The sequence below is a fragment of the Camellia sinensis genome, chromosome 4, assembly GCF_055761805.1.
Source record: "Camellia sinensis isolate YWXY chromosome 4, ASM5576180v1, whole genome shotgun sequence".
Lineage (NCBI taxonomy): Eukaryota > Viridiplantae > Streptophyta > Magnoliopsida > Ericales > Theaceae > Camellia > Camellia sinensis.
Genome location: NC_138964.1, coordinates 220698491 through 220721931, shown reverse-complemented (window position 1 = coordinate 220721931; position 23441 = coordinate 220698491). Strand labels below are relative to the sequence as shown.

Genomic DNA, 23441 nt, shown 5'->3' with positions numbered 1-23441 from the left:
GTATGTGTTCAAAGGACTTAGTATATTGAACTTTGTTTGCTGTGGCTTTTTATTTTAATGCTTGAAATTAGTAATGAAATTTTGTTACTATATGATGTTAAGGTGCGGCAAAATCAACCTTATTATTTTCCTTGCATGGATGGCACACAAGACAGTATGTATGTACCGGTACGTGTTCAATATATGAGTGGCAATGTTTTTTATTGATGAATTAAATTTTAGATTGGTGAATATGTTTGTGGACAGTACCAAATAATATTTACTTTATTTTTATAGGCACGGGTTAGCACAATGCAAATGGCGGACAATATTGGAAGTACATCTCATGCTTAATTAAGAATGGTCAACAATATAAGCAGTCAAAGTTTAACAGTAGCATCAAAATTTGTTGACTTGAATATAGATATGGATCCACATGCCCTATGTTTTTTTTTAAAATTCGCACTAGTAATTGTATGACATTCGTATGTAAAGTTTGGATAGTTTGGTTTTATTTTGTTTGGATACATTTTGTGACAATGTTTGTGTTGGCTTCATGTTGTGGCAATGTTTGAGAGTAGTTCATTTTTTGTTTCAATTACAGCACTTGAAAATATGTTGCTTGATTAACTGTGTTGGGTACTTTCTCTTCCCATACTAGTATATTATCAACATGGATATGGTTCAGTTATGGTTGTAATTTATGAGGCTGACACTGGGTCAAAGCTTGTGGCTTCACTAGGAGATGCACTTGCATGGTTACTATATAATAAAATCTACCTTTATTCAGTGTTAAGTTTTTTGTGATTGTAGATGTTGTATCGATATGTGGTGTACAGGTTCTGGTGCTATGCAGAGTTCATTTGTTGAGTTATGGCTGTAATTTATGTTGCTTGACTTCATTTTTTGTGATGTTTTGTTGGGAATGAGAGCACTGGAGTTCATTTTGTGTCAAGCAAGAATTTGCCTATGTAGAATTTCAAAAACATAAAAAATTGAATAAAAACAAAATATAATCCCAAAATACTACATAAACCATCCAAACTTATTGATAACATTTAATCAATTCCCAAACCACATTTGTTAGTAGACTATGAAAACTGACAATCCAAACTCATCCACATAAACAACACAAAATATACAGTATTTGATTACATTCAACACAAACATTATTAAGCACAAAAAGATACAAAAGACAGTCATTTACATGATAAAGTGCCAAATGACACAAAAAACAATGACATAAATCATTGCCTTGAAGTTCTTTTCCATCCTTTGAAGCCTTCTATCATGCTTATCAAATTCATTCTCCATCTCACAAAGCTTTGTTCTTAGATCGTTTAATTCTTCTGTTCTTATAGCTTTCCGAGGTCCAACATTGGGACGAATTGTCGAGCTAGTGTCATCATTATCCTCATCTGCAAATTTGAACAATTAGTTAATCAAATCACAGAAATACCTATGTACACAGTAAAAGATCTAATTGTATAATAGATACTTACATATTTCAATGGGCAAACAAAGAACAAACATCCTTGGTTTCCATTTTCATTCGTGCGTACAATATAGATTGTTACAGTTCTCCCACAATCACACAATCTTGGTTTTAATCTTATATTGCTATTATTAGTCGAAAAAGAAGCCATAGTTCTCTAATCTGCATACATAATACAAAATGCATTTCAAAGCCATAGTTTCGTCTAAATTGTTACGCTTTCTAAGCCATAAAATGCATACATTTTCTAGATTAATAATTTCATTTAAATTGTTAGACTTTCTAAGCCATAAAATGTCATAGTTTCATCTAAATAGTTTAAACATTATAAAACAATTAGTTAAAAATTATAAAACTTTAATGCTATTTACAATTCTTCATTTCCAAAGGTCAAATGGAAAACACTATACTAGGACTCTTTCTTTCCAGAGGTCAAATACATAACTGAACTTTTGATTTCAACCAAAATGGAAAATCCACTCTCAACAAATTATCTAGAATCCCCAACATAGGTTTCCCATCGTTTGTCATATCGTGTTCTATGGTTACTACCCATTAATCATTTATTCATAGAACAAAGTCCAAAATTTATGTTAGTGAGAGCAAAACAAGTTAAACAATTCGCCATATACAGATTGAAGATGTCAATACAAGAAAACCCTGCCACATACAGATTGCAGATGTTAATACAAGAAAACCCTCCCCAAGAAAATTTAAAAAACTAAACCAAAATCAGTTTCAAATGTTTAAAATGGCTTTCGATTTATAAATCCATAAAAAGAGTAAAAAATGCAAAAAGTACAAAGCTCATTTAGATTAGAACCATTATAGATTAATAATTTCGTCTAAATTGTTAGACTTTCTAAGCCATAAAATTCCATAGTTTTGTCTAAATAGTTTAAACATTTCAATGTATGAACTGAAAACCCAAAATTCCAGATGTCAACAAAAATTTCAAACCAGTTTCATGGATACTTTAAAGATGACAACAGAAACATTAGTAAGCATGTACAAGCCTCCACATTCCTCACATTGCATCTAATAAACAAATTGAAAAGAAAGGAACAACATTTCAATTGAATACAATAATAAAAGAAATATATCCACAAATCTGTTTGGAGCATTTCAATGAACGATATGTGAGCATGTTCAAATTTGGTGAAGGATTTTGGTAGTTAAATAGTAGTTCAAAAGTAGCAAATTCAAGAAAATATAGGTGGTGTAATTCATAATATAATTGTTTTATGTTGAATTTTATTCACATTTACACACTAAAAAAAAAAAAACAAACCATGAAGTCTAACACAAATCACAAATTGAAGGCAAATCACAAAATCTAACACAAATTGAAAGTAACATTCAAACCCAAACAGTCACAATCGACTAAATTCTATAGAAACTGAACTCCAACCTATCATTCCCTAGTTTTACCTCTGATTTTAGGTTTACCTCTAACCCCTTTTCTTTTTGTAGATAATGACAATTTTCCGGCGGTGGTTGGTGACGAGTTGTTGAAATCTGTAAATCGCCGTCTGTCGTTCACTGTCGTTGTCCGTCGTTCGTCCTCCGTCGTGGTTCATTCTCCTTAGTTGTAACAGCGCGCCCGCGTGGGACCTCGTTACAGTTCGGACTCGATTTGTGTCACGGTTCTTAATCTGAACCAAAGAGTCCAAATTTGGCAAATCGTTTTGAGAAACAGATTTTTGAAAAAAGTAGTGCCAAACATGGACTGCTTTGCCAGATACAAAGTCGCCACCTAAATATTTTTTTATGGGAGAATTTAGGAAACCCTGACTCGGTGCCGAAGGCCACATGTCCGTCATCACCGGAGTTGTCTCGGCTCGGGAGCTTGGGTACGATCGGGGAAGGTCAGCTATGAGCACCCCCTTTCGCCCGGTCCGAAGACCGGCCTCTACTAACCGTGATATCCGTTTTTGAAAACTTTATGTGTTCTTAAACCAATTGTTAGCCTAGAATTACTATGTTATGTGCGCGGCAAACAAGTATAGACTAGATTGCTTAATTTGGAAATAAACATTGCATATCCGTTTGGTTTGAAAATGCTTTGGAATTTTCTACTCGCAAGTAGGCTAAAATGCGGATTTCAACGAGTTTTTCCAACTCAAACAATCCAGCCTTCACCCACAGGCATTCAAGCAATTATAACACATAAGCATCTAGCCACATGTTAAGCATGCTGTCATGGTAACATTCACACTCATGTGATATGCTGAAGCGGAAATACTTACATAGTACTCCGTGCCAAAACAAAGAACTTGTTAGCAAACATGCATGATCCAAGTCCATGTTAAGTGCCTAATGCATCGCATACAAAATATTGCTAGAATAGGCTCGGCTATCCTAAACATGTCATGTGAAAATGCACAATTATCACGTATTCAGTTCGGAATTGAAGTACTGATGCAGTTAGCGTGATGTACCGAGCCTAATGCATGTAATACAAATGCATGGATGCACACATGCATAGCATAAGGTATGCTAAATTAAACGTGCCCTAATACTAACCATTAAAGCGGGTAAGTAAAAGGGAAGAAAAAGGGAGGTTGGAAGACATACACACCACCCACACACACTTATTACAGATTTGCCCTCGCTCGGAGGGACCGAATAAATATTACAAATTAATTAACCATGCAAGCTAATTAAATATTACAAATTAATTAATTAACAAATTAACTAATTTAGGAAAACAGTAAAACGTCTCGAGAAGCGCGCCGCCATGCGCAAGCTGCCTCTGTTTTCCTCCCTTTCCTCCTCTGGAGGTTGTCAAAACCTCAGGACTACATCCTTGGACAGAGGGGATCATCACCGGCTAGATGAAATTTCCACCGGCAGTGTTGTATGGCCATCGGCACAAAGTTGAAGCTGTCGGCAGAGAAAATGGTGCCGGTCGGCACATTACACTGCCGGTCGGCAGAGTATTCCTGCAGAACCTGCAACTCACAGCAACAGAGGGCAAAACAAGGCATGACAGCATATTTCAAGGCATGTATGCATCAACCATGTCTCTTATCATTGTGATAACTCAAAAGGACATGTGCCTCGGTTCTCGGACCACCAATCACGCATTTCTATGCATGATGGCCCAAAGAACCAAGTATGCAACTTTGGTTTCAAATGCAATGCAAACCAATCAAACAAAACTCCCAATCCCTATCACCCAAGTCAAGGGACAAGGAATGCATGCAAGATGCAATGCAACCTAGGCATAAAAGCTAAGGATGCAACATGGCATGGCAAAGCACTTATGCAATCATGCAAGCATACATATGGCAATGCAAATGGATGGCAAAGATGGACTTAAACATGAATTAGGCGACTCTAAAATAGGCCTAAAACAGTAGCCATTGTGCTAAAAGGTGAGGGCTAAATGGCATGCACACACACATGCACATAAGGACCAACACTTAAGCATAAATCAAACAACATTCAAGCACACTTGAAAGAAGGAAACATGGACAAATTAGCATGCATTATAAGCTCTAAAATCATGCTAACACATGGTGCCAAACCAAGCAACAAATCAAGCCAAGCATGCACCAAAAGGCCTAAATGTTCAAAGCAAATCAATGAGGCATTGAACTACACTTTAACAAGACCAAACATGGCATGCATTAAACAACTAAAAACAGATTTTTAGCATGTTAAAACAAGGCCAAAGGACTCCTTAGATGGCATCTAAGTGGCCCAAATTCAAAGGCATACACCATGGCCAAAACATGGAGCATTGCAACACATGCTTTCAAAGCATTAAAGAGGCATGCAAGGCAATCAAACAAGCATGGAAATGGGACTGAAATAGCATGTAGGATGATTCCAAATCACCAAAACAATGCAAAGATGGCATGCTACACATGCACATACTCAAGGCCAACAAGCCCAAATACAAAGTAGCTATATAATGCATGCAAAGATCAACCCAAACGATTATGGACAGAGCTAAAACATGGCAAAATAAGCACATAAACTTCACAAATGCAAGCCTAAAACATGCTCCAACAAAGGCTAACAACCTAGAACATGTTAAGGCACAAATAAGGCATTACATGGCAACTATGCTAAACATGCATGAAGTTCCAAAACCAACTTGAAATCATGTTATATTATAGATATATAAGCATGAAAAACAAACCAAACATGCTCAACACACACTCAAACATAGGCCTCCTTAAGAGGTCAAAATATGCCCTTTCCAAGGACAACAAGGAGAGGGGGTGGCCCTCTCCTTCTTGGGACTTCAAAGCATCATCTTCACCACTGAAATCCCTCAAGATTTCAGTGGTGAAGAGACCTCAACACCAAAATCCCGGAGCTAGCACAAAATGGCTCAAAATGAGGCCTTTTGAGGCCTAAGGGTGGTCAACAACCCTCAAACAACAAAACACTCTTAATAAAAAACAAAGAGGGCTTAAAAACAGAACTTTTTTATGTTATACAATAATCACAAAAACAGCTCTAAGACTAGTAGAAAATCAATGCAAAAATGGGGGAAAAAGGGACTAGTTTCTCACCCTTGTAGTCCTCTTCAACAATGGTGCTCCAATGGCCTCTTTGAGCTTGAATCTAACACCAAAACTTCAAAACACACTCTTTAGAACCTCAGCTCCAAGAGGAAGGTGAAACACTAGGTGTTTGTGTGCAATAGTGAGACACAAAACACCTAGTGAACAAAATGAGAGGGAAAGAGAGATAGGTTGTGTATGTCTAACCCTAACCCTAGAAAACCAGAGCTCTCCTCTGTATTTTTTCTCTCTCAAAAATGTCTAAAGCCTCTTTTTGCCTTAGAGAGAGCCTCCCTCTATATCCCTCTTGTAAAGCTTACAAGACAAGCCTTGCAAGAGGGAGATCCCTCCATACACGTGTATGGAGGGGAGCAAAAGCAATACAGCTGTCTAAAAATATCTGCAAAAGCAAATGAACAGCAATCGGCCGGCAAAAAATGCCATCTTGGCCAAAAAGAGTGCCGGTCGGCAACAAAAAGTGCTGACCGGCAACAAATAGTGCCGGTCGGCAAACTATATTGCCAGTGGCAGCAAAAACCAGCCGGTGGCATCTAGCCACTGCCGGTGATGGGTGGGGATGGTCTACAAGCCCCACCCTGCCTCTCAAAGGCAAGATGCAAGTGTTTGGTGCAAAACCAGACACTAAACGGTCGAATTCGGGGATCCTGAGGCAAGGCGCGCGAGCCGAGACCTCCGGGAACTCCAAACGAACACAAACATGGAGGATCACCGTGTGTTCAAACGGTGACGTCCAAGTCTTGAGGACGGTCAAAAATGGGGTGTCTACATTAGTCCGTCATTCTCATCTATCCGTTGCGATTCACCGTCGTTTTCTTCTATCACCGACCGAACAGAAGGTTTTTACACAGATGAGAGGGATGACAAAGATGAGAAGGATAACGAGAGAGATTCACAGAGATGAGAGATAGAGTGTATTTCATTTCGTTTTGAGCTTATAGACACAGATAGGGAGGAGAGAGAAAATATTGTTTTTCGGGCCATGTTTGAGCCACCACTTTCGAGCTACGAAACAATTTTTCTCTCTCTGTTCAAAAAAAAAAAAAAGAAGGGCTCTCTCTGTGTCTTTCTTCATTTCTTTCTTCCTGCGACCCGTTCTTACTTTGTCTCTCTTTCTTTTTCTTTTTTTCCCTTTTTTTATATTGTCTTCATTTATTTTTTCTAAAATATGTATAACTTTTAATATGTAAATTTAATTTTAGAAAAAAAAAATTTAAGGTTCCTAATATTTAAATTTTATAAGATAAAAGATATGCAATATTTTCGTAGTGGTTGGGGTCCCTTAATATTTTTCCAGAGAAATTCCAATCCATTTTCCTCAATTTCTCTAATTTTCTTCATGTTTTGAAATGTATCTTGATTCAAATTTCTCTGAGTTTTGACCAATTTTCTCTGTATTTTGATCAAACCAAAGAAAATTGAACTACAAAATTGATGATGAGTTCATTGTTTTCAAAAATCAAATCTCTTTTTTGTATGTTGATAACAAAAGTGTTTTACTTGCTGCTATTAATTGATGTACAAGTCTTTAGATTTCTTTTCATTAAATGGATTTGACCTTTTTTTTGCCTTATAGTGCATGTTTGTGTGTATATATATATATATATATTGTACAGTGGAGAAAGAGAGAGAGAGAGAGAGCACTGATGAGAGATGCAATTGAAGAATTTTTGCTTCAACTCCGCAATTAAAGGCTCAGATGAACCCAAATTCTACTTACACACACACACACACACACACACACATATATATATAAAGTGAGAGGCAGAAAGAGAGAGGAACGGAAAAGGGAGGACCTTTGTCGTCAACAGATATTTTGTGGAGGATATCACTTTCGTCGAGGAAAACCTCACTGCCTTTGATTTTCATTGTCGTTGTCAGGAGAACTCATATTGTAGATGGAGGACCTTAGGCTATTTAAAAAAAAAAAATTGTGAACTTCTCTCATTACTAAAAGTTGGAGAGAAAGGTAAGACTAAATTTTTCTATAATTTTTATAAAATTAATATCATTGAAAAGATATTAATGATATATTTAAAATGAAACTAATATTAAATATATAATTTTAAACTTTAAAATAAATTATTTTTAATAATTACATAGCTAAAATATAATTAAAGTTGATATGAATAATAAGACTATCTAAAATTACTAAAATAAAAAAGATTATTTAAGTCTCTAAGTAAAAATGTAACAATTAAAACACGAGAAAATTAGTTTAAGATCCCTCTCTCATTTTTAGTAATGGCAGAGATCCACAATATTATTTTGTGATGTCTAAAGTCCCTCAACCCCTAACACCCACATATCACATAGAAATTTGATCCCCTCAAATCAAACTTCCCTCTCTCTCTCTTCTTCTCTCTGTGCTCTTCTCTTCTTTCTTCGATGAACTCCACCTCCATCGCCGCAGTTTATCGTTGTCATCGTTTTCTCCAACTCTCTCTCTTCTGTCAAGCGAAACTCAAAGCATCGTTATCCATGGATGATTCCACTGATATCGAAATTGAAGCGTACCGCGACGAAAAGCTCCCAAAATATTTCGTCCGAATCACCATTCTGCACTTGGCCATCATCGAAGTTAAGAACGTAACTGAGAGGATCGTACTGGAATTTCCATTGCCTTGCTCCTCCTTCGCCACTCTTGCTTCGATTGAACCATCGTATGAAGGTCTTCCACCATGGCCCAACAACGATCGACCACTCTTGAAGCTTCTTCAGAGCGTTGATCTCCCGATCCCATCACCTCTCCTTTTCCTTTCCTTCGTCCTCATTCTCTACCACCACTGCACTCTCACCGTCATTGATTTGTTCAACCGCCGAAGCAAGGGATACATAAGCAGAATCACCTTATCGGAACAATATTTCGGCCATTTCTTTATTCAATTCTACATCTTTGGGAGAGAATTCAAGGCCTTCATTAGCCATATATATGTGTGTAATTCTCTCAATCAGAGAAATGGAGAAATTCCCCTCTATCTCTGGCGTCTCACCCTCGCCGACCCTTCTCCTTCTCCTTCTCCTTCTCCTTCCTCCCCTATACTGTTGCTCTATCCATCTCAAGTTCCCAATCTATTTCAAAGAGAATCACTATCAAGACAAAAACGAGCCTCAAAGTGAAAAATTACAGAAAATGAAATTTCTGTGGGTTGGAAAGGAGGAATTTCTTTGGTTTGAGTGAATTTCTTTGGGTTTGAAGGGGAATTTCTCTGGTTTTGAGTGAATTTCTTTGGGTTTGAGAGGGGAATTTCTCTAATTTTGAGAGAATTTCTCTGGGTTGAAGTGAATTTCTCTGGAAAGTTCAGAGAAATTCTTGGTGAGATTTTCTCTGTGAAGTTTAGACAAATTCTCTGGATCGAATTTTCTCTAGATCAATTTGAAGGATCTTAGACATTATTAAAATATTGAATGTCCTTTATGCTATAAAATCTTAATACCAGAGATCTTAAAAAATTAAAACAATACAGTTATACTAAGTGCAAATGATAAAATAAATAAATAAATAAAAATAACACACTCTGTTTTCTTATGTTTTCAAAATATATGTTATAAAAATAGATATATAAACTACTTTGATAAAAATAAATAGAAAAAATATTAACCCAAATTATACAATTTTAAAAAATATATTCAAAAGTACAAATATTTGAAAAAATATTTTTGTTCAAAAAAGATAGAATCATATGAAAATGAAAATAATTTTTTTTATCATACTATTTTTATTTTTTTAAGAAAAAAATAGAAGATAAAATTCAAAAATTCAACTAAATATTTTATATTTCAACTTTAAAAATAGTTACAAAAATTAGTTTAAAAGAATTGATCGAAGAATATATTTTAATTTTGTAGATAGTTATAAAAATAGAAAAAAATAAGAATTCAGATGGTATATTTTAGCTTTAAAAAGAGTTGTGCAGGGTGCAAGTGTGTTTAAGTGCAAGCTCAATTTGTATGGAGAAGTGCAAGTCTAGTCTGTATGGGGTGCATGTCGAATTTGTGTGAGACGCAAGTCTAATATGTGTACAATAAGGTGCAACAGATTCGACTTGCACCCCTATACAGATTATACTTGCACTCAGACACCGATTGAACTTGTACTTGGCACAAATATTTTTAAAATTGTAACATACTATGTGAATTTTTCTCTTCTTTTTTGGACTAATTTTTGCTATTTTTTTTAACTATTTATCAAGTTCAAATATATTGTGTAATTAAATTTTTTAAACTAATTTTTGTAACTATTTTTAAAGTTGAAATATAAATATTTGGTTGAATTTTTGATTCTATCTTTTTTTAAACAATTTTTTTTAATATTTGTATGTTTGAATAAATTTATTTTTACTTTTAATTGTATAATATGAGTTAATATTTTTTCTGTTATTTTCACCAAACTAGTTTACAAATATTTTTAAAATATATATTTTGAAGACATAACAAAATAGAGTGTGTTTTTTTTGTGATCATTCTCATCATAATTTTGTTGTTTTAATTGTTACATTTTTACTTAGAGACTTAAATAATATTTTTTATTTAATTAATTTTAGATTGTTATTAATTATATTTTAATTATGTAATTTTTTAAAATAGTGTATTTTTTTATTTATTTTAAATTGTAAACTATATATTGTAGTTAATATTAGTCTAATTTTAAAGATATCATTAATATTTTTTTAATGATATTAATTTCATGAAAATTAAATTTATTAAAAATTATACATATTTTTTTTAAATGAATGAAAATAAAAGAACAAGGAAAAAAAAGAAGAAACAGAGAGAGAAAGTAAAAAAGTACACAGGACGAAAGGAATGAAGAGAGAGGGCGGACCAAGGGATGCAGCAGTCTAAGGTTAAGTTCGGCGATTCAAAAATAATTTATTTATTTATTATATTATTTTTTTATTTTTTTGTAATTTTTTTATAAAAAGATAAAAAGTGTATTTATATAAGTCATTCCACACAACCCGTAAGTCACAGCAGTAATCTATGAGCTTTGGTGGAGGCTTTCAAGTCTTTTTTCGATAAATTGAATTGTTTATATTATAGGGTTTATTGAATAGATCATCTATGTAAAAAATTAAATTAATTAAAAATTTATAATTTTATAACAAGAACATATTTGTTTTTAAATAATAAACATGTAACATTATCTTGATAATTTTTGCAAAATAATTTAATTCTGATCATGGGGTTTTGGAATTCTACTTAACTTAATTTTTTATATAAATGATATATTTGATAAATTTTACAATATAGACAGTTCAAATTATTGAAAAAGACTCAGAAAAATCTCTCACCGGAGCATCACATATCCCTGCTGTGAAAGAAATGAAAGGAAGAAAAGGGTGGTGAGTGGCGCGTGAGAACAATTTCCCTGCCTTTGTAATTAAAATTGTTTCATTCGTTCGTCCTGTAATTACAAAAAGATTCCATTGATTTGTAGAATAATTCTCCAATCCCCACTAATTGTCCCTTTTTTATTTTATTATTTTTGCGAATTTAAAATTTTAAAAAAACAAATAATAGCTGAATTAAATTTAAAAATAATAATAAAAGAGAAAATTGAAACCAAGAAAATTGGTTTTTCTATTTAAGTAATTTCTTTCATCAAAAGTAAAATATTTATATATATATATATATATATTTAAAAAATCACTAAATACACAAAAAAAATATGAAAATATACTGATTTATTTATTTATTTTGTAGTATTTATTGATTTTTTTAAAAGTTTCTTCACAAATATTTTATTTTTGTAAGTACAAATAGATTAGATACATCTAAAAAAATTGATCAAAATATTAAAAAAATCATTAAAAATTTAAAAATACAAATTAAAATTTTGATTTTGAAATCCGGATTACCAAACAAAGTGGATTAAGATTTGGAAAATCACTTAAAACAATGGGTCACCCAACTTTTTTTATTTTTCCATTGTTTAGTTTAAAAGAGCCAATAAAAGCCTAGAATTTTGGCTTTGTTTGCCCTTTTTCTTTAGGGGTTTTTTTTTTAAGCTCCCTAATAATAACAATTTTCTGCATAAAGGACATTAAAAAATGTAATACTGCCTCAGGTCCCTAACCAAAATACCCACGCATTTTATCAATTTCTTGGACCAAAATACCCTACGTCTGTTCATCTTCAAATGAGTTGAATGTTGACAAGATCAGCAGAGATGAGCTTTACGAGTATTGGTCTCAAGTCATTGATCAGAGCTTCGATTCTCGACTCCAGATCTTCTTCGACATGTATGCATTATTATTTTTTCTTTTCAAAAAAATTTAATAGATGTATATATATATGATACATACATATATATATATATATATACAATTTGTTACTTACTGTCTTGACTAGTATATATATGATAATTAATCAATTAAGACCATTTGCAACCATAATCAAACAGTCACTCTTGGTTATCTTATCTATGGTTGCAAACATATATATATATATATATGATACATACATATATATATATACAATGTCAGCATATATATATATATATATATCCAGTGTTGAATATAACATCTTCAGGTTCAAAATTTCTCTGAGTGTTGAATATAACGTCTTTTGATTTTTTGGGTTTAGTAGAATTGGAGTTTTTTCTGGAAAAGCAATATTTGGACCCCTACTTGAAGAATATTGGAAAAAGAAGCTTGAGGAAGAGGCAGCAGTAGAGGAAGGCTTAAAGTAATCCAGAGAAATTTGAATTTTCTCTGGATTCAACCCAGAGAAATTCATACCATTAAGTTTAAAGAAAATCTATCACAAACTCATAGAAGAACTATTAATTTGTTTGTGCAGGAAATTGTGATTGAATCAGCAGCAGCAAAACCAATGACAAATTGATAAAATCAGAGTTTTATCGTTCCAGAGAAATTCTGGACCAGAGAAATTTGAAATTTCTCTGGGTTGAATCCAGAGAAATTCCTGCGAAGTCCAGAATTTCTTTGCTTCCAACTGATGATGGGTTGCTTTCCTTCCAACTGTCAAAATTGAACTGCTTTCTGTACATTTGGGGCTTCTTATTGAAGCTTCTTGTGTTCTTGTTTTTGTAAATTTCTCTGGCTTGCTACTACTCTATTGGTGTGGCTAATTTTCTCTGGCATTTATAATTTTCTCTGGCCAAATTACTTTTCTTACTTGTGTGTCTAATTTTCTTTGGCAGCATTTATAATTTTCTCTGGCCACATTATGTTTATGTCTTGTGTCTAATTTTCTATGGCATATTTATTTTGTTCAATGCTACCTTGTAATTTTCTCTGGGATTACAAGGTAATTTTCTCTGTCAAGGTAATTTTCTCTGTAATTTTCTCTGTTGCTACCTTGAAGAACCAATAAGCATCAAGATCAAGACACCAACTTCAAGGGTGATTTTCACTCAACTACAAGCTTAACATTTTCTCTGTCATTTTCATTGGATTATAATAACAAACCTATGATTTTCTCTATACTACAAAGAAAAGTCCAGAAACATGAATAGTGCAAAAAAAAAAAATGAAAAGTGCAAAGAAAACATATCAGAAAACTTTGAAAAGTGCAAACATATAAAAACACAACATATAAGTCCAGAGAAATTTGTAATACTTATCATTTGTAATACAATCATATGATTTTCTCTGGACTACAAAGAAAAGTCCAGAGAAATTTGTGAACTTATGTTTATGTCTTGTGTCTAATTTTCTATGGCATATTTATTTTGTTCAATGCACCATTTCCTCAAAATTTCTCTGTCGTGTAATTTTCTCTGTCATGTTTATGTTGCTACCTTGTAATTTTCTCTGTTGTGTAATCATTGCTACCTTGTAATTTTCTCTGGGATTACAAGGTAATTTTCTCTGTCAAGGTAATTTTCTCTGTAATTTTCTCTGTTGCTACCTTGAAGAACCAATAAGCATCAAGATCAAGACACCAACTTCAAGGGTGATTTTCACTCAACTACAAGCTTAACATTTTCTCTGTCATTTTCATTGGATTATAATAACAAACCTATGATTTTCTCTATACTACAAAGAAAAGTCCAGAACCATGAATAGTGCAAAAAAAAAAAAAAATGAAAAGTGCAAAGAAAACATATCAGAAAACTTTGAAAAGTGCAAACATATAAAAACACAACATATAAGTCCAGAGAAATTTGTAATACTTATCATTTGTAATACAATCATATGATTTTCTCTGGACTACAAAGAAAAGTCCAGAGAAATTTGTGAACTTATATTCACTTTCAATATAACAAAAACAAAAACACATTAACATCAAGAGACAAAAATATATTAAACACAAGCACATAAAAAAATCACAGAGAAAATCTGTTATGTTCACAAAACACTTAATTCAAAAAAAATTTTAAAAAAAAACAAAACATTTACTGCTCTATTACTACGTCTGTAAATTTCTCTGCCTACTTACAATTTTCTCTGTGATTTTCACTGCACTACAAGTTTACAATTTTCTCTGTGATTTGAGTTCAATTATAGTAACAAACCTGCAATTTTCTCTGCACTACACAAAAAATGCAAAGTGAACAAAAAACAGAGCACAAAACGCAAAAAAACAGAGCACCAAAAAGGAACTCATAACCATGTTGACAGAGAATGAAAAAGCAACTCCAAAAATCAAAATCAACTCCATCGAAAATTCATCAATAATAGATAATGAAAAATTAACTTCAAAAATCAAAAAGAACAACACTGAGTTCGTCTCTCTCACATTGATCAAAACTAAAAACAAAAACCTAATTCAACACCTACACGATCAAATCAAATCAAAAATTGAAAACTTATCTATTTCAACTCCACATGAAATCAAATCAAACACAATGAACCAGATTTCAACTCCTACACAATCAATCAACACCTACAAACAACGAACATGATTTCAACTCGTACAGGATTTCAACACCTACAAACAACGAACAGGATTTCAACACCTACAAAACCCTAGAAAATCTCCACAAAAATCTGAATCGTCAAATTCATCCTCACGTAATCTCCCACAAAATATCAATATGATCTTTAGCTGCCAAATTGAAAACAACGTATATTATAAACAAGGGTAAGACAGGTATTTTACACTCTAAAATAACATTGAGGGACCTTAGGCTACAAAAGAACACATTGTGGACCTAATCCATTACTAAAAGTTGGATAGGGACCTTAAACCGATTTTCCCTTTTCTTTAACCTTAGCCTCTGTTTGTTTTTATTAAAAAAAAAGTCACTTTTTGACTATCAATAATAAAAAATAAAAAAACTACGAGCCACTCAAATTTTCAATAAAAAAATAGTATTTATTAAATGCATTAATTTTTTGAACAATTTTATTGTATAAAAACATGAAGAAAAAAAAAAATATTAATAAACAATTGTTAAATCATAGCAACCTTTAAGTTTCCTTTCCTAGTTAGCTAAAAATTTCTTTATTAATTAAAATAAGTTTTAAAAAATTAATACAAAAAAATTGTTTGACATATTTTTAATGTTTTTTTTGACTTTTTTAAAATTATTTTTATAATAACTAAAAGGGAAACTAAATGTACGTGGACTTATTGTCTAATAGGTTCTATTATAATTAATGGTGTTTTAATCAAATACTATTAAAAAAGTCACTAATTGTTTATTTTCAGTAACAGTTTAAAAATTTGGTCGCAAAAAATGTCATTATAAGTTGAACTACAGTTTAAAAAAATTGTCACGACAAAAGTCATTAATTTTTAATTTTTAGCGACCATTTAAAAAATTCGTCATAAAAAAATTACTAATTGTAAGTTGTAAAGACAATTTATAAAAATGGTGATAAAAAAAATCATTAATTGTCAATTTTTAGCAATATATGTAAAAACCTATCAAAGAAAATTATTTTTAATTATAATTTTACTATGACTTATTTTCAATAGAATTTGATGGAAATTAAATCTAACTATTAAGGGGTGTTTTGGAACACAATTATAAGTTATTTTTTGACTTTTAACCTATGTTAAATCATATAACCTCTCACATTTTTTACACGTTTTTTCAAAAAAAAAAAAACTAAAAAAAGTTAAAAAGTCAATTTTTAACCCATCTTCTCAAAACACCCCTTATTAGTAGTCACCCTAACTAAAATGAGATTTTTTTGATAAAAAATGAATCTTTTAAACTTCTTGTTTTTAAATAAAAGGGCAAATTACACTGACACCCCCTGGGATTTATATGTATTACAGTTTCCCCCCTCACCTTTTGAAAATTACATCTCCCTCCCTGAGATTTAAAACTTTATTACAGATTCTCCCCTCAGCAATTTATTTTTTTTAAAATGTCAATTTTGCCCTCACTAAGTAAATTACATTGACACCCCTCACATTTTAGAAATTACAATCCCTTCCCTAAGGTTTAAAGTAACATTACCAATTGCCCCCTCGGTTAGTATTAGTTGGAAAAAAAAAATTATTGAAAAAAAAATTAATTGAAAAAAATATATTTGAAAAAAAAATTAATTGAAAAAAAAAATTGTTAGTAAAATTTTAAAATTTCTGTTTAAAAACCAACGTAAACTCATTTTTTGAATTTACGTTTTTTCCTCAAATTTACAAACTAAGACAACCATTTATAAACCAAAAAAATTATCAAATAAGTTTTTATGACAATTTTTTTAAAAAAATTTAAATATAAATTGAAAATTAAAAACGAAATGGTTACCAAACAGGCCTCATATGGTAAAAATATCGTAAAATTAACAAATAATTAAATAAGTTACCAACGTAAAAAATAGCTTATCAAAAGATTCATAGGCTATGTATGGTTTGATTTTTAGGAAAAGAAATTTAAAATTTATTTGTTTAAGAAATAAAAAATAAAAAAATAATTATCATTTTTATATAACTTTTATCTTTCGAGTGGCTAGAAATAAGTTTTTACAAATTAAATTGAAACAGTCATACATATGTATATTACCTGCCCAAAAGTTAAAATGATAATTATTTTTTACCTTTAAATGATAATTATTTTTTACTTCTGAACCAAATTAATTTTTAATTTTTTAAAAAAAAATTTTAAAAATCAAACCGTACATAACCTAAGAATCTCTTAATAAGTCATTTCTTACGTTGGTAACTTATTTAATTATTTGTTAATTTTACGACATTTTTACCATCTGAAACCTGTTCAGTAACTATTTCGTTTTCAATTTTCAATTTATATTTGCAAAATTTAAAATATTGTCATAAAAACTTGTTTGATAATTTTTTTAATTTATAATTGTTGTCTCAGTTTGTAAATTTGAGAAAAAACGTAAATTTAAAAAATGATTTTACGTTGGTTTTTAAACAGAAATTTAAAAAATTTACTAACAATTTTTTTTTTTCAATTAATTTTTTTTCCAATAATTTTTTTTTTCTGACTAATACTAATCGAGGGTGCAATTGGTAATGTTACTTTAAACCTTTGGTAGGGATTGTAATTTTTAAAATGTATGGGGTGTCAATGTAATTTACCTAGTGAAAGCAAAATTGATATTTAAAAAAAATTAAATTGCTGAAGGGAGAATCTGTAATAAAACTTTTAAACCTCAGAGAAGGAGATGTAATTTTCAAAAGTTGAAGAGGGAAATTATAATAAACATAAATTTCATAGGGTGTCAGTGTAATTTGTCCTAAATAAAATAATGTTTTTAACCAATGATTTGACTTTTAAGATATAGAAAAAGACCCAGGCACCGAGTCATTTTTAAAATGAATTTTTTTTTGATAAAAAATGAATTTTTTAAAACTGGTTATTTTTTAATAAAATAATGTTATTAACCAATGACTTGACTTTTAAGATAAAGAAAAAGACTCATGCACCAAGTCATTTTTAAGTCGGAGATTATCATTTGAATTATTACATGGCATGAGCAAGTGGGTCTCTTGTGCTGACTCACACGTCAAAGGACATGCTTCACGTTTTTAAGGCAGTGTTAGGTTGGCATTATTATTGGATTTATTTGATTTATATATATGATTCATGTGAACCTACAAAGAGGTTCAAATTGAACGTGGAAGGCCTGAGAGGAGATTGAAATCCTTGCTGTCTCCCACGTCTCACCACATGGCCTATGTCGTATGGGTCCAGCTTGTCTCAAGTTGAGGTCAAGATTTGATCCGTCCAGTTTAGTTCATGGGGCTTATTTTTTGGGCTTGTTTTGATAATCCGAACCGTTCAATGTGTAGAACTCGTCAAGTACTACATGTCTGTTAAAAATCACGTTGATCGGATATCAATAGCTATGTGATCAAATCAATTTTATATAAAAAAAAATAAACGGTGAAACAATTAACGGTTGATAAAAAACTGTTTTGTTCACATAGCTATCGATATCCGATCAACGTGATTTTTTACAAGCATATAGTACTCGACGATTTCTACATATTGAACGGTTCGGATTATCAAAATGACAGTGACTTTGGTTCCGTGGTGGCCCCTATGGGTCTAACAGCACCGTCTAATCCAACCTTGGACTGGACCAAAGCCACTGCCATGTCGTATACGGCCATACTTGGCAGAAATTCATTATAGAATATAGATATAAAGTGCAAAATATGATTAAAATATATATAAGCGAAATTTCATTAGTTGAATAAAAAATTTAAAAAAAAAAAAAACAGAAAGAAAGAAATTTCATTAGACTCTTCCCTCATCATCACCATCACCATCACCTATAAGTTGTTTTGAAAAATTAGCTAAAAGTTAGTTTTTTTTAAAAAAATTTTTTTTAAAAAACATATGTAAAAAAATAGAAAGGTAATATAACTCAAAATAAATTAAAAGTCAAAAATTGACTTTTAACCATATTCCCAAATTGGCCCTATATCAATCACCACTAGCTAGCGACCATGATTAACAGTCGGTTACTCTTTGACAACTGTTTTTAAGTGAAGATATGTAATGATTATATTTCATCAACACTCTCACTTTTCTTTAATAACTCTTCTCCTTCAACAATTTATTCTAAACATCACCTTTAACAACTCTCTCCATCATCATATTATCACAACCACAACCACTACTACGATCATAGCCAAAAACTACTTGGCATATTACAAAAAAAAATCTATCCAAAATTCATGAATTTTATTGTTAATGTGAAATTTCAATTAGTTTATTTATTTATTTTAATTTTAGATTGATATTTGAAAAATATAGTGAAATTTTACTTTGCAGATAGTAAAATTTTACTATTATAAAAAAAAGAAAAAAACACATTCAAATAATTTTTTATTTTAAATTTTTTACTCCAGACCTCTCACATAATAGAGCATAGTTGAGGAACTTTTGATTAAAAAACAAAAAAGTCAATTAGAAAACATATGTAAGTCTATATGAGATTCATATTAATTTTTTTCTCATAAAGCTTCTATTAAGCTTTTATTCTAATAAAAAATTTGGGATTCATAGTTCATAAGATTAACAAATTGATCAAATAAGGAGCTTAATAAAACTAAACCCCTCCTGATGTTGCTAATCTCATTATATTAAAGTCGTTTGTCTGCATCAATATAAAACATTTTAAATGTGCTACCATAGACAATTGTTTCACGATCATTACAAGTAAAAGTAAATCAGCAATTTCAACAATTAGCAATTTCCCTGAATTGTAACTGTTATTTTTGGCAAAAAAAAAATTTATTATTTGTTTTTGTCTGTTGTTTGTTTATTTTTTGTTTTGTTGTTTAATTGGGATGGCCCTTTGATCTTTTGATTTTGTACTATTATTGTTTTTTATTAATATAATGTTTTCCATGTTCTCCAAAAAAAAAAAAAAAAAAAAAAAAAAAAAAAAAAAAAAAAAAAAACAGTCAAGCACTTCCAAAAGTTTAGAGAAAAATTGAAGCAGAGAATAATATACTTATTCATTTGTATTGTTTAAATAATAATACTACATAGTAATAATTAAAACAAATACCATATTTATATAATGATGATTATAAATAGGATAAATTACACTTATATCCCTTGAGATTTTGATTTAATACATATCATCTCCTGACGTTTGCGAAATTACACTAATTCCCTATCATTGTAATTATTTAGACGGAATGAAGACACTGAACTCAAACTCTCTCTTTTTGCTTTGTTTTACTTTCTCTTTTTTTTCCTCATTTCCTTTAGTTTTTTTTTTAAATATAATTTTCTTTATTTTTCTACTAAGAATTGTTACCTTTTATATAAATAGAGGGGTTTGTGAAATAAGATTATTAATCACAGAAGAGAGAATATAATTTCTAATACATCAAGAGGTGAGTAATAATTGAACCAAACCTCAAGGGGTGTCAATATAATTTACCCTTATAAATATATTATATCTTTTTCCAACTCATGACAAAATAATCGCATCTTAAGAGCATGTCCAGAGACGAGACAAAGGTACCATAACTAAAATCAGATTTAAACCGCGAGTCTATAACTAAAATTACAAATGAACTAAACTGTGCGCGAATAGGCTCACCTCTGTTTGACTCTTAAAGACTCGACTAAATCGAATTCAAATAAATTCAGCTCGTACATCTTTATTTAAATTATATAATAAATATATTATTTATATATTAAATAATATAAATAATATCTTTTATTTAAATAATATTAAAAAAAATCTAGCCAAGCCCAGCTCAAGCCTAATTACTTATCGAGCCGAGCTCGAACTCAGTAAAATTCAACTTGACTCATTTGCAACCCTACACATGAAAAGTCGTGGATTTGAACCTCTAAGAGATGGATCAATGGCTTGTCTACCAGTATATACGAGACAAGGTGTCTGTCACATAAACTCAAGAAAATTAATCGGGGACAAAGCACCAAACATCATCGTGACCAAAAACACAAAGCAAAATATAAATACTGCAACCATAAAATAAACAAGAACATGGGGCTAGTCTATTAACTTAAAACACCTTTGAGTGCAGTACAGGAAATGAAAGAAATAACAAATTCCATTATGTGCACAGTGAAAAAAAATTCATTCCTAGAAATGTAAAGACTTTCCCAAAACTCTTTCACCTTTGAACTTTGAAGCTCAATCACTGCGTTTTTATCATGTGGACTTGGTCTTATTTTTCTTCTTCCTGGAGGCATAGTTACTAGGTCCAATTTCTATAGACATTCGCTTAGTCCTGCAAAGCAAACAAACCATTTAAAATAGCCACCCCAATGACATGAATTCAATGTTTATCCAAGGAAAAGGGATAGGTAGATCAGCACAAAGAAGCAAAACACCTTTTAGATATCTCCATTGCATCATCTTTACCCTCTTCAGTAGCAGCATCTGGGTGAAAGAAAAGATCATTGATGTTTCAGAGATCCAATTTTAGACCAGTCATGTATGATTAACTCTATCAACTAGAAACCAGAAGAGAATAGTCTAAATGCTGATGTTTTAGAACATAATAATCAAGACAGTTGAAAAGAAAACATATTTACTGCATTTGTAGGTTGGTTTGAAACTACTACATTTGAAGATTATTTCCCGAACAAGTGGGTAGGGGCAAGAGGAAAACCGGATCAAAATGTTTGACAACTTTCATCACCATCTTTCCAAGTGGTATAATTGTAGGCAATAAAGTTATTGTGGGTGTTATCATAAAAATATAATGGTAAATTAGGCATGCAGAATATTATCAGCGTTCTTATCTTGGGATTGATTTTCTGAAACACTCCCTTTTTAAATGGTAACAAATACATTATTGGGAATTTTTTAAATATTACAGATATCCTTGCTAAGAAAACAATTCTTGTTTAAATGGTGAGAGACGATTACTGCATAGTATTTTTCACAAATAAAATGGAGAAGGAAAGACAAAACCAAAGAAGGTTAACTCAGAGTAGGCATGCAGCCACACCAACTTTCACATGTAATAAAACCAAATTTTCAAGTTGTAATGAAGTGAACTTCATATGCGTTTGATATGACATTCACTCTATACATATATCCACTTCTGGTATCAATTGAAGATCTTTTCATCCCAAGAAAACTAGAAGGCTAATAATTTGAGTGAGAAACAAGCATGGGCACTGGCGGACTAAGAAAATTAAATATCTCAACCATAATTATTTATCGAGTCAATTATATTCTCAACAGCATAATTACAAAATCAAATTTAAATCAGCCAATGATTCAGAAGATGAAAAAGAAAGCATCATACAAAGTCCTGAAGAAGAAAACACACCTGCTCCATTAGCATCTTCAGTTTCTGACCCTGACTCTGAATCAGAAGCCCATCGATCCCCTCCATCATCAAAGTCCCAACGTTCTCTGACTGGAGGCATCCAGAAGTCAACTTCTTCAGTACCGTTGACCTTATCAGAAGAGTTTTTTACTTCAGAGATAACTTCAGCGACATCCTCCTCCGGCTTCTTTTTCTTTTTCTTTTTCTTCGTACTATCTGCTTTTGGCTGTGATATTTTCTCTGGTGGCTGCTCATCCGGCTCTGCAAATCCATTTGGCGTTTCCTTCTCAGCTTCCTTTTTCTCTGTTCACATAAGACCACATTTCTGTAAAAAGCTAATTGTTCAGATATATAAGAGGCACCCTATTTCCCGTATTTTGGATCTTTAAACGGCACCCTTCAAATACACAAACATTTATATAGATTTCACAAGTCATTCATAATCCATTACAAGGGTTCCAATGAATGAAAATGTGAAACTAAAGAGAGCACAAAGAAGGTAAATTGAAAATAATTACAAACCTAACATGTTGAGGAAACGTTTTCCATTGATGTGCTTCCATATATGCTCCTCAGACTTATTGACGATATCTCCTGTTAGCTTACAGATCAATTTTGAGCTACAAGGCCACACAAAAAAGATTAAAATCAGCACCCAACAAAAACAAAAAAAAAACACTGAAAAAGCAGATACTGTAACAACCCACATTCATGTCCTAGTCATGTTTGCATGCATTTATATGTTTTGCCATGTTAAGTTTGCATTCATGAATCTTGTCTTGTTTTGCTTAAGTGTTGCTTGCATGCTTTGTCCCTTCCCTGCTATGTTAAGCCTAGGTCATGCCAAGCCTAAGTTATGTTAAGCCTAGGTCATGCCAAGCCTAAGTTATGTTAAGCCTAGGTCATGCCAAGCCTAAGTTATGTTAAGCCTAGATCATTCCAAGCCGAGGTCATCTTCAGTCTAAAATTTATCTTGGAACCCCTTTGTTTGACCTCCACCTTCGCTCTGACATATTGGCCGAGATGTCATTATCTAGGCCGAGGTGTTCATCACCAAGGCCGAGATGTGTATTATCTAGGCCGAGATGTTACTTTTGCACCTAAGTGATCTTGTCCGGGAGTGGTATGACCTAGACCAAGGTGTGGCACATCTAGGCCAAGGTGTGACACAGTTTAGTCAAGTGTTGTCCTTCCTAGCCGAGGTCATTGTCACCTTAGTTGCCGAAGCTTTGTCCTTAGCTGATATCATCACT

At 31.7% G+C, this 23441-nt stretch overlaps 1 protein-coding gene and 2 long non-coding RNA genes across 6 annotated transcripts in view; 1 reads left to right on the top strand and 2 right to left on the bottom strand.

Annotated features, from left to right (window-relative positions):
• Positions 1–1075: 1075 nt before the first annotated feature.
• LOC145823219 (uncharacterized) lies at positions 1076–3058 on the bottom strand. The gene is made up of 2 exons (XR_014365504.1): positions 2924–3058; positions 1076–1397 (listed from the first exon to the last, which is right to left on the bottom strand). It is a non-coding gene; the product is annotated as an uncharacterized LOC145823219 (long non-coding RNA).
• An 8960-nt stretch (positions 3059–12018) lies between these two features.
• Positions 12019–13123, top strand: LOC145823218 (uncharacterized). Its single transcript, XR_014365503.1, has 2 exons — positions 12019–12260; positions 12820–13123. It is a non-coding gene; the product is annotated as an uncharacterized LOC145823218 (long non-coding RNA).
• Positions 13124–20877: 7754 nt separating this feature from the next.
• LOC114316257 (Surfeit locus protein 2 (SURF2)) overlaps positions 20878–23441 on the bottom strand; it is a 64737-nt gene continuing 62173 nt past the window's right edge. For all 4 annotated transcript variants that reach the window (XM_082922797.1, XM_082922798.1, XM_082922800.1 and 1 more), the window contains 4 exons: positions 22711–22808; positions 22189–22491; positions 21239–21287; positions 20878–21135 (listed from right to left, as the gene is read on the bottom strand). In XM_082922797.1, the coding sequence (XP_082778923.1) occupies positions 21057–21135; positions 21239–21287; positions 22189–22491; positions 22711–22808 (529 nt within the window). In that variant the 3' untranslated portion in view covers positions 20878–21056. The remainder of the gene's footprint in view (positions 21136–21238; positions 21288–22188; positions 22492–22710; positions 22809–23441) is intronic.